Genomic DNA, 12249 nt, shown 5'->3' with positions numbered 1-12249 from the left:
CAAGGAAATAAGGGCACGGTAGCTAAAATGTGTCAGGACCCATCACTGAAATTTTATGCACAGAGAACTGTTATTGCTGTCATTGTTTTGACTAATAAATTATTAATCTAGCCTCATATTCTCCTACATATTTTCTCACAAGGAACCGAATCTCTCTTCCCATTTCCAAGGAATTAACACAAAATCGTACCTACAATTGCCCACTCGAATAACACATTAGTTCCCCATTCATAATAAATCCCCCATCTATAATATATAATCTGCTGTTTTTCCGGAAAAAAAAACTCTGACTGAAAAAGTGATGAGTTGCCTTGCAAAAGTGTTCGTCGGGTTTTTAGTATTCATATTTTATCTAGCAAGTATTCCATTTCTTATTATGTATGCAATTCCAAAAGTTCTTTTGGAAAAGGTGAGCGTATCGACTGTTTTGTGATGTCAGAATGTCCCATTTCGTTGTGATCTACAAAAAATGCGGGAATCGAGACACAGGCTACTCAACTGATTTAGCATGGTTAAGAACGTGCTGACGTCACTGTTTTTTAGGCGAAAAATTCCCGCATTTTTTGTAGATCAAACCGTGATGGGACAGCCTGGCACCACGTGCTGTTCTGTGGTTTTTTAAACTTGCGCGTAAAATGTGATGCATTGAGTTGGTTGCACCATATTTGACGCGCAAGTTGAATTGTGGTACAAGCATAAAAATGCTTAATTATTTCATTTTTTACGGAAAAACTGAGAGAATTCCTTTGTAAAATCGCAACTGGAAATTTAAACGATTCCCTTATTTTTTTTGTTTTTAAAATGTGCTTTTCTGTAGGTTTTCACGATGTTTCTTTTGAAATAATGTAGAAAATCCATTTTCGACACGTAAATTATTGACACTTTCGAAAATAATGGCAAAAGTTAAACCGCTGCCCCATTACGGTTTGATCTACAAAAAAGCTGGATTTTTTGCCCAGAAAAATTTGACGTCAGCACGTTCTTAATCATGCAAAATCAGTTGAGAACTCTGCCGCATTTTTTGTAGATCTACGTAGATCAAGCCGAAATGAGACACTCTGGCACCACGTGCGCCTACCTGCCTGACCTTTAGGCGAGCTTCGCTTTGGAAATTCCGATTTTGCCGTTAAACATTATACTTTTAGTGCCGAAAACCATCGCGAAATCGTAAAATCCGAAACTTCCGTGTCCGCCAAGCCGACGCATTCACGGACTTTGAGAACAGAACTCTTCCATCGAAACTTTTGCACAGTGAACGGATTAATGGATCGAAAGAGAATGCTGATGAGATTGAGAAAACGTTTCAGACAGTACTTGCTATGGATTTTCCCACTTTGAGAGGTAACTTGTAAGGGGAAATTTAAACTTTAAAGCCCAATTCCCAATTTTTTAAGAGGCGCTTCAATCCGAAAAGTTCAACGCTTACACAGTGCTGAGTGCGTATGTCTGGAGAGCAATAAAGATAAATCGGAAGATCAATTGCATCACTGAAGTTATTAAGGAAGCTTTTACAGGTATGAAGCAAATAGTTTCAACGTGGTGCTAGAGTGTCTTATTTTGGCGTGATCTACGTTGATCTACAAAAAATGCGGCAGAGTTCTCAACTGATTTCGTATGGTTAAGAACGTGCTGACGTCACATTTTTTTGGGCAAAAAATCCCGCATTTTTTGTAGATCAAACAGCAAGTGGGCAGCCTGGAACCACGTGATCACGGGGAACACATAATTCTTAGAATGCGTATTGCACAACATATTTGACGCGCAACATATCTCGTAGCGAAAACTACAGTAATCCTTTAATTGGCTACAGTAGCGCTTGTGTAGACCACTTATCGACCCGTAAATCGACACAAGCTCTAAAGCTCTACAGTAGCCATTTAAAGAATTACTGCAGTTTTCGCTACGAGATATTTTGCTCGTCAGGTATGTTACGCATTCTCAGAAAATTTTAGATGCACAGAATTGTAGTTCTAAACTTGCGAACACATTTGCTATAACACGTGGTTTCAGAAAGTCTCATTGCGGTTTGATCTACAAAAAATGCGGGAATTTTCTACCAGAAAAAATGTGACGTCAGCACACTCTTAACCATGCGAAACCAGTTGAGATGCCTACCTCTCAGTTCCCGCATCGCATTTTCCGTAGATCAAAGCGAAATGGAACTCTCTGACTCCACGTGCCACGTGGTGTCAGAATGTCTCTTTTCGGTTTGATCTACGTTGATCTACAAAAAATGCGGCAGAGTTCTCCACTGATTTCGCATGGTTAAGAACGTGCCGACGTCACATTTTTTTAGGCGAAAAAATTCCCGCATTTTTTGTAGATCAAACCGTAAGCCTGGCATCACGTTACGTGCTATAAGTCAAAATTAGAAGAAAAATCTGGATTTTTCAAAGTCGCGCCAAATGCGCCAGCAACTTTATGCGCTTTCGACGCTGAGGACCCCTTGCCATTTGACCTCCAAAAATTGCGGGAAACTTAGACACATTTGTCTGACGCAATTTTTGGAGGTCAAAAGGTAATAAAGAATTTAAATTCGTGTTTCAGATGCTGCAAGACTTGACGATGAATATCGTGAGCAACCGAAACCCCCGCTATTTGGAATTCCGTTTTCTGTGAAGAGCAATTTCTATGTGAGGGATTCTAACTTGTTTTAAGATCTTAGCAACCTAGCTTATATTCTAGGTGACTGGCTACGAGGCTACCGTCGGACTGGCAAGCCTTCTCGAGCAACGGGAGACCACCACGTGCTCGCTCGTCAAATTTCTCAAGAATCAAGGAGCCATCCCTTTCTGCTTGACAAACCTTCCACAGGGACTTTTATCCTATATCACTTCTAATCCAGTCTATGGAACTACCAAGAACCCGTGGGACTTTTCTCGTACTCCTGGTGGATCGTCTGGTGGAGAGGCTGCTCTACTTGCAGCCGGTGGTACTGTATTTGGAATTGGCAACGATCTGGTGGGAAGTCTTCGGATCCCTGCAGCATTTTGCGGGCTGGTGTCGTTGAAGCCTACTCAAGATCGACTTCACGAGAGTGAGATGCACCCCGGGCTTCCTGGACGTGGACGGCTTGGTTACAGCTGTGGATTCTTTACTCGAAATGTGGAAGATCAGGAATACCTGTTGAGGCTGGTCATTGGGAAGCCGGAATATCAACAAATGTCACCGTATTCTTCATTGTCCCCGTTATTAGACACTAGTTCGGATGATAAGCGGAAGCCGGTTATAGGATGGTTTGTAGATGATGGATTCTGTTCAGTGTCTCCATCGAATCAGCGAGCAGTTGAGGAAACTATTGGGAAGCTGAAGGAATTGGGTTATGAAGTTAAGGAATTTAAAGTGAATGATATTGATACAAAGTTTCATTCACACGCTGTGGCCGATATGTTATTCAGAGTAAGTTATGAAGTTATGATAGTCAATAGTCTGCCGGTTTACTGGCCCGACTCCCGGTATCAGAAGTTTTAGTCTTGATTTCAGCTTGAGTCTTTTTTTGCCGAACGCCGGGGTGAGCGGCAAACGATTTTTTCCGGCAAATCGGCAAATTGTTGGAATTGAAAATCGGAAAATTTACCGATTTGCCGGTTTGCCGATGTGGCGGAATTTCTTCTCTAGTTCCGGCAAATTAATATCCGGCAAACGGCAAATCGGCAATTTGCCCAAAATGAAAATTTCCGGCAAATCCGCAACCGGCGCATTGTCGGAATTGAAAATTTCCAGCAAATAGGCAAATTGGCAAATTTCCGGAACTGAGCGTTTCCGGCAAATCGGGCAAATTGCCGGAATTGAAAATTTCCGGCAAATCGGCAAAATTGAAAATTTTCGGCAAATTGGCAAATTGCCGGAATCGGAAATTTCCGGCCAATCGGCAAATTGCCAGAATTGGAAATTTCCGGCAAATCGGCAAATTGCCAGAATTGAAAATTTTCCGGCAAATCGGCAAATTGCCGAAATTGGATATTTCCGGCAAATCGGCAAATTGCCGGAATTGAAAATTTCCGGCAAATTGGCGAAATTTCCCGATTTGTGAATATGCCGAAAAAAAGGCAATTGCCGAAAATTTATTGGCAAATTGTGGTTTTGCGTTTTTTCCGGCAAATAGGCAAATTTCCCGATTTGCCGATTTGCCGGAAATTTCCAATTCCAGCATTTTGCCGATTTGCGGAGTTTTTTCTGGAAGTTTCACAATTTCAATCTTAATCTGCAAAACTTTATGCATCCTATGAATGCTCCTAAATAATAATAAAAAATCCCTCTAATAATTTCCGGCAAATTGATGTTCGGCAAACGGCAAATCGGCAATTTGCCCAAAATGAAAATTTCCGAAATTGGCGAATTGCTGTTCAGCACATGAGTCAAAAGCCAAAAGCCTATAACCTTCCAACAGCTCATTCCCCAGAACGTGATGCCTGACAACGGAGAGTACATGTCTGAAATGTACGGCAGCGAGCCATACGATCGCTACATGTCCCACTTCATTCGGCTCGTCCGTTACAAACAAGTATTCGTGATTCGTTGGCTCGCCCAACACGTCTTACTTCCACTCGCCCAATACACTCCGCTCAAATCAAAACAGGTGCTGTGTCTTGGCAAGGCGTACAATTCGGATCCGGCGTGTGTTCGGCAGAATCAGGAGAAAACGGATTCGTACAAAATGAAGTGGATTCGATATTGGAAGGGATTAGGCATCGATGCGTTGATTTGTCCCTCGTTTATCAGTAAGTATTTAAAGTGAATGCAGAGAACGTTCCTAGCAGTTTGATCTCAAAAATTACGGATTTTCTGGAGATCAAACGGCGAGGAACCTGCTAGATTCGTTAAATTTTCAGCCCCTGCCCAACCATTCAAATATCCGGTCCTTCTTACAACTGGAGCCTTCATAACTGGTCTATTCAACATGCTCGACTGCCCGTCCGCCGTTGTCCCAGTAGCTCCAGTCCGTGAAAAAGAAAACGATAAATTCGAGACAAACGGGGATTTTGTGCTAAAACTTCAGGCAGCAGCAATAAAAGAGACGAGTGGAATGCCAAATTCTGTTCAAATCGTAGCACTTCCGAATCAAGAGGAAATGTGTTTGAAAGTGATGAGAATCGTTGAGGAGATCAGTGAAGGAGTTCAGGTGTTGAGGTGGAAGTCGGAGAATCAGACGATTTGGACGAATGGGGATAGTTTCGAGTGTTTTGAGAGATTCGAGAAGAAGATTGCTCCAAAGAAATAATATTTAATTGCTTCGTATTTCCTCTTATAACCCACGTGGTGCCATGCTGTCCCATTACGATTTGATCTACAAAAAATGCGGGAATTTTTCGCCCAAAAAATGTGACGTCAGCACGTTCTTAATCATGCGAAATCAGTCGTGAACTCTGCTGCATTTTTTGTAGATCAACGTAGATCAAGTCGAAATGAGACACCTTGACGTACATATTAACCTGTCATTTTAGGGTGAAATAAACTATAATCGTTAAAAATGCGAGTAAAATAGTATACAATTCCTATTATTCAAGGTTTCTTTTTCAGATTTCATGTTGAAACTCCGCGGAGCCCGCTTGTTCTGGCCTATACGTAGAAATTAAAGACTTGCGCTTCAGAAAATGGTTGAAAATACGAATATTCAGCAGGAATAGTTATATTTTATAGTAGATCAGTCGAACTACGACATATTAATGGTGTATTTCCACGATTTTTTTCCAGTTTTTTTAAAAATATGCTAACTGATATGACAAAGTACCCCATTTTAAGGCAATAAATCTTTGAAACCCAATAAAACTGCCATAATGGGCCTGACAACAAGCTTGTTAAAGTATTAATTTATGTAGTTCAAACAAATGAAAATATCACGAAAATGTTCTTTACAAATTAATTGGTTTAACCACCAAAGGTAACTGTTTGTTTGAAAATGCTTAAATTTAAAGGTGAAGTAGCGCCAGTGGGGATTTTGTCTAAATGCACTTATAATAATCCAAAACAACCGAATATCATAATAAAACACTCCTAAAAATTTTTAGATTTTTTATAGTTTCCTGCCAAAGCATTAGCGAATTGCCAAAATTTTGAAAAATACGAGATTTTGAGGAAATTTAAAGAAATGTCGCATGTTTTAATACAAATAATTTTTAAAAAATTAAGACATAAAAAATGTCGAAAAAAAAACAATTTTTTTGGTCGACTTCCAAAATTATGAGTGGCAAAAACTGAGTAATTGTCACTTTTTGACAGTGTTTTGGAAAGTTTTATTATGATATTTGGTCATTTTGGGACCAAATGAGTGGTTTTTAACAATTTCCCCACTGGCGCTACTATCCCTTAAATTAAATTTTAATGTTAAAAAATTTAATCTTAATTGAGTTAACTTGATAAGTGCCAAAGTACCCCTGGCTTACCAGAAATTTCATAGATATGACTTGCAGCTAGGGATGTTATGAGGGACTACCCCCTCCTGGTACAGATGGGACCCTCAACGCGGGCCAGGAGTCCCCCGGAAACGGGGCCAATACCCATCAACACCTAAATTCAAAACCACGTCTGGACCAAACGGAGGAGTGCTCCAAGAGCCTCAAAGTTTTTTCGGACAGAGCGGCGCTAAGAGGGAGCGCGTCGCTATGTGAAACACCATCCCTCCCACACACCACCTTCCTCAAGAGGAAGCTTCTCGTCAGATCTGGCGACGTCGAAAGCAACCCAGGACCCACTGTTAAATGGCCCTGCTCCATCTGCAACAAGAACGCCGACGGGAAAAAGGAAACCACTATCAAATGTATGGCGAGCCTGTGCAGAGTCTGGACACATGCGAGATGCGCCAACATCGGGAAAAACCCCTCCAGCCACCATGGCTTTTTCTGCGCCGGCTGCTCTATTTCTGGATCAACCACCACCACAAGACCTTCCAGGCCTCCAGGACCCGCCACTAACACCACTGCCTCTTCCACCCTTGCTCTGCCCCCACCCACTAAGCCTGCTTACCTGGGAGGGAATCCAAATTCCTACCACAAACGAGTGCCGTCTCTTAGGGCTTCACTTTGACTCCATGCTCTGCATGCGCGAACACCACGCCCAAATCAAGAAGAGACTCCAGAGCCAGCTGAATCAGATGAAAGGACTCGCCGGGACCACCTGGGGCAGCAACAAGGAACTCATGCTTACCACGTTCAAAGCCATCACCAAACCGGGCGCCACCTACGCCTGCCAAAGTTGGTCTCAACTTGTGAAGCCCACGAGGATGGACAGCCTTGACTCATCGTACAGGGCAATCCTGCGCGTCTGCTGCGGCCTCACAAAAGACACCCCTGGATACCACATCCACGACGAGGCGGGCATCCTTCCCTTATCCCACAAAATTAAGCTCATGAACCAGCAATATGCGATATCCATGATAAAATCTGCGGGACATCCATCAAACGGTCTAACAGGCCGCAGAAAGTTGGCACGCAACACGACAAGAAGTAGCAAGCCGCCCAGGGAACCCCCGCTGGATTTCCCTGACAAGACACTAGACGACTGGAAGAATCACCCTGGCTCCACAAAAAGCCTGCAGAAACTAAACCACACAAAATTCGTTGCTCACTTCCTGGCGAACCGACCGACGAACAAAATACTAGGAACTGCTGCACCAAAAATCTGCAAATCGGAGGAAGAGCTCCCTCGTGAAACCCGGACTGAGCTTGCCAGATTGCGCTGTGGCCACTCAAGATTATGTGGTTCTTACGTTGCCAGAATTGAAAACAGAAGCATTTCCCCTTGCAGGAAATGTGGAAGTGTGGAGGGTGACGTGAATCACCTTTTGACCTGCATCTCCTCGGTCCCTCTGCTCCCAAAGGACCTGTGGGAGAAGCCGGTGGAAGTGGCCGAGGCCCTGGGCCTCTCCACGACCCCCTTCGACCCCGGAGGAAACGGAACCACCCCTCCATAAAACCTGGACCAAGGATTTTTTGAATTTGCACAACAACAACAAGGGACTACCCCCTTGATCTTTGGCCTCCGTTTTCGGTTACGGGGACGCTGGAATCGGCTCTCAAAAATCGATGGAGACAAGAGAGGACGTCCTTATACATAACATTTTTATACATAACAGCCCTACTTACAGCCAACTGAGCCTGCTGACCTTTTCCAGCCATACTAGTCTGTATCTTTTCCCCCTCTTTCTCCATTAGCTCATTGACAGAACCATTTCTTTCATTCTTCTTGTTCTTTTATCGACATGGCTACTGTCCCTTATCCTATTCTCTGTCTCCCAGACTCTGTACTTCAAAAGTCTTTGAAATTAATGGGCGTAGTAGAACAGTGAGTTTTAAACTGCTTTCAATAGAATATTATCTTCTTTCAGTTTATGTCTATCAATTCTCTCGAAGAATATCAAACAACTCATAGCTACGTTGAAAGGATATCCGAAATGTTTTTCATTCAAATTTGTGCCATTTACTTCAATCACCGTTGTGGGAAAGCGGTTTGAAAATTTTAATTTTTGCTTCGACATTGACGAATCGACCCAGAATGCCGAATTACGAAGTTACACGGATGAGGGAACATATATAACGCTGACTGTACCCGGATTCACTGAGAAACATTGGATTGAACATGTTGCTTATGTACTCTGTAGGCACAACTCTATTAAATTGGTTCTTTGGGAACCAAATATTGACGAAGTCTACGAAATTGTGAAGGATATGGAAACTGTTGCAGTCGATATTGCATCTTCTGAAATTCAAAGTTGTCACCTGCTTAAACTGTTCCCTTCTTTAAGATATTTGGAAGTTTACAAAGCACCAATCAATACTCAAATCCTTTCACACAATTTATTTCACCTAGAAGTTACGACAAAAGTGACGCTTAACGACATTTTGATTTCCAATTGTTCGAACTTCTCGATAAGTGGCAACGATGTTTCCGACATGGAATTGAATCTTTTCATGAGATCATGGATTAAAGGATCCAATCCCCGTTTAACTAAATTCTGTATCCATAATTCGCCAAGGGTACGAGACCCATATTTCGAAACCTTACTATTTCAAAACATGAATTATATTGAAACTCACAAGAATAAATATTGGAGAACCTTCGAAATTTCGAGACCCGATGGAACAAAAGCAATCATCGAGTGGAATCCAGTCTATAATTTTTATTTTAATATGACTGTCCAACACTGATTTATTGAATTTTTATAATTTTTGTGTCCAATAAAGTTTTCACAAGGAAAAACGAGTTCGGGGATATGGTACAGTACTCTTTTTGAAAAAAGGTGTCGTGTCAATATTGAGCAGCATTTGACAAAACGTCTTGAAACTTAATAAAGACATTTTTAAAACCTTGCCCAAAGCTGTAAGCTTACCGTAAGGCAGTTATGAGCAAAATTTAGATTCCTCTGAAAAACTGTATAGATTGGTAATAAGTTGCTCTATGAACCACCATAACTTTTTATAAGGAATTATCTGAAGCAAATCTCTGTATTTTTCGGTACTCCACGTTTAAAGGCGGAGTACCGAAATCTGATACTTTGCTCTTTTAGGCCCTTAAATGGCCCAAAACTACTGAATTTCGCAATGAGACGTTTTGAAAATTTCTCAAAAAAAAAAAGTTATGGCGGTTCAAAGTTCAGGAAAAAAGACCCTAAAATCCACTTATTTTGATCCTAAAAAAGCAAAGTCTCAGATTTCGGTACTCCACATTTAAATAGTCAAACCTATGAACTATGAACGTTCCAATTTCCGCCTACGTCATGATATTTTTGTTTTGTGGTTTGATGAAATTCTTATCAATAATATTTTCAATTATAGGTACCTGGAATTTGCAATTCCAAAAACATGACTAATCATAAACACCCATAACTTTACCACATCAAAATTTAGAATTTCCCACCAATACTAAATGTTCCTTCTAAACACTATCACTTCTTCCATTGTCTTACTCTATCACACAGTTCCACGTTCCCTTTGAGACCTATTTGTATGTTTATGTGTGTGCTCGACCACACCCCATATAACTGTCAAAACCTGGTGAAATAGTGTACGAGAGGGAGAGACGCAGACAACGCGTGCATAATATATGTACTCTTTCTGTCTCTTTCTTACCTGTTACCCGCCCGTCTTATCACCTATGGAAGAGGAGTTGGAAAGTTTTGGAGTAGTCTCGCTTAAAAGCTTGTTTTGATTTTAGTTTTTTTTTTTCAATTTTTTTCAGGTTTTTGTATTTTGAATTTGGATACTTTTTTTTCTATATGTACAGAAACAATCTTTTTTAGGGCTTCCATGTTAGGCAGGCGCGGTTTCAGGGCCTGACGCCTGCTTCTAACCAGCCCGGCTTCACCTCATGCCTACCTACCTAATCAATATTGTTAATAGTTTGTGAACTATAGAAAATTTTATGAAAATTCTAGAATGACCTAGAGAAAAATTGTCAGCCGCTTTGTTAACTACAGAAATGCACTACTAAGCCTACCATGCCTACCAGCCTAGAGTGCCTACCATGCCTAACATTTTTTGTACACTATTAATTTTTTAGTTATGCTCATTGGAAAATGATTTTTTTTTCTAAAATGAAGAAAAGAAAAGAACTTTTTGAAAAAAAACAATCTAAAAAAGTTTTATAACTGCAGGCACGTTGCGTGCCTTCGTGCCCACCTTACGCCTGTTTTTGCAGTTTTTCAGAAACTCCATTGTAGTTCATGAAATTCGCAGTAAGAGTTCTAAATACACTACAAAGTGAAACAGCACTCGTAGAGGCACATGTCAGACATAGGCAGGCAGGCAGGTAATTTTCAATTTTTTGATAAAATTGTGCTTGAAAATTTGCAGATTTCACAAAAGTTGATTTTTTAGAAATGTGACATCCCAACGAAGACAAGTTCACAGCCGATTTATAATACTGAAATTTTTGCGAACCTAGAAAATTGCCTGCCTACATGCCTACGTATTGCTTACGTAGGCTTGTCCTACGCCTACGCATGGCGGCTTCCAAGCAGACAATGTTCAAATTATCATTTCTATCAAGTGCCTACACATTGCTCTTTTTTTTTAATTTCTCGTGATTTTTTTTTGGTAGGTATGTTAGACATGGTAGGCTTGGTAGGCATTCTAGGCATGGTAGGCATGGTAGGTATGATCGGCATGGTAGGATTTTTTTCTTAATTTTGTTTTCTGGCAAAGTTGCACAGGAGCCATCAACAAATTATGAATAAAAACTATAACGTGTTCTTCAAGTGGCTCCGGGGGACAATGCTGTTCGTTTGTATTTGTGTGTGCATATATTGTATTTCACACGAACAATTGCATGATTGTCTCTCCATCTCTCTCCATCTCTCTCTCTCCGTTCATTCCATCACTTTTCCACTTGAAACCGATTTCTTTTTCCTTACCTCTCCTCCCGCCAAATCGTCGTTTCCCCAGGCCTAATAGACTCCTTGTGAACTCTCCCATTCTCATCACTTTTCCACTTTTAGATGTTCTTTCCGTAAAACGGAACATGGTAATATGTAGTGTGTGTGTGTGTGTGTGTGTGTGTGTGAAAATGTTTTCATAATTGAAAAAAAAACTAGGAATATGTATGATTCTGGTTTTGCTAGACAAACATCTTGTTGCACTTTGTCCGTTTCGAATAAAATTACATTCTAAACTTAGAGGGCAAATACAAGAAGCTTTCTCACGAATTTTTTGGACTATAATCTTTTGCCTGCCTGCCTCAGAATGTAGACACGTAGGCAGGCATGAAATAGGCAGGCGTAAAAAACCACCGTGTTTCTATATCGTTTTAAAGTGGCAAGCTATAAATTAGGGGAACTGTATTTTTTTTCAATATTTTTTAAAGTTTTATGTTTAATTTAATTTGTTGATTTTCGAACAAAAATTTAAAATTTTTTGCCCAAAAAGTTAGGGCCTTCCTCATTGAATTTCTCGCGCTTCATTGACAATCGCCCGCCGGACAACGCGTGGGAAAGTCGTGTACTCCACACGGACAAATAGATTTTGTTTTACAAGCCGCGACGCGATACGCAACGCGCCGTAAATCTACCCCAGACATGGTCGAGCCAAGATGGTCTAGTTCGGCAAACTCTTCCATTTCAATTTTTGAGGGAAGCCAGAAATCCGTGAAGTTATTGAAAATCCAGTTTGCGCGTCAGGTGTGATGTAATTTTGTCGGTGAACCTCGTACTTTTAAAACTGTGCAAACACAGGCTGAATGCGTCATATTGGACGCGCAAATTGTTATTTTTGAATTTTCGGGTAAACCTATCGTTTTTTTTTTCAAAAATTTGAATTC

At 40.9% G+C, this 12249-nt stretch overlaps 2 protein-coding genes and 3 non-coding genes across 5 annotated transcripts; 3 read left to right on the top strand and 2 right to left on the bottom strand.

The window, feature by feature from the left end:
- Positions 1-301: 301 nt before the first annotated feature.
- Positions 302-5252, top strand: faah-5 (Amidase domain-containing protein; the record flags this gene model as incomplete). The annotated part of the gene is made up of 7 exons (NM_001330969.2): positions 302-409; positions 1146-1341; positions 1395-1514; positions 2548-2633; positions 2686-3399; positions 4403-4721; positions 4833-5252. The coding sequence occupies 7 exons, from the start codon at positions 302-304 to the stop codon at positions 5219-5221; spliced, it is 1932 nt and encodes a 643-aa protein (NP_001317730.1). The 3' UTR covers positions 5222-5252.
- On the bottom strand, positions 2776-3182 carry Y56A3A.39. Its single transcript, NR_052780.1, has one exon. It is a non-coding gene; the product is annotated as an Unclassified non-coding RNA Y56A3A.39 (non-coding RNA).
- A 2730-nt stretch (positions 5253-7982) lies between the features above and the next one.
- On the top strand, positions 7983-9194 carry fbxb-22 (F-box associated domain-containing protein). The gene is made up of 2 exons (NM_067139.2): positions 7983-8280; positions 8324-9194. Exons 1-2 carry the CDS (start codon positions 8198-8200, stop codon positions 9141-9143), a joined length of 903 nt encoding a protein of 300 aa, NP_499540.1. The 5' UTR covers positions 7983-8197; the 3' UTR covers positions 9144-9194.
- Positions 9195-9948: 754 nt separating this feature from the next.
- Positions 9949-10023, bottom strand: Y56A3A.38. Its single transcript, NR_052778.1, has one exon. It is a non-coding gene; the product is annotated as an Unclassified non-coding RNA Y56A3A.38 (non-coding RNA).
- On the top strand, positions 9949-10023 carry Y56A3A.37. The gene has a single exon (NR_052779.1). It is a non-coding gene; the product is annotated as an Unclassified non-coding RNA Y56A3A.37 (non-coding RNA).
- Positions 10024-12249: the final 2226 nt, after the last annotated feature.

The sequence above is a fragment of the Caenorhabditis elegans genome, chromosome III (genome assembly GCF_000002985.6).
Source record: "Caenorhabditis elegans chromosome III".
NCBI lineage: Eukaryota > Metazoa > Nematoda > Chromadorea > Rhabditida > Rhabditidae > Caenorhabditis > Caenorhabditis elegans.
This window is presented reverse-complemented; position numbering and strand designations above follow the sequence as displayed.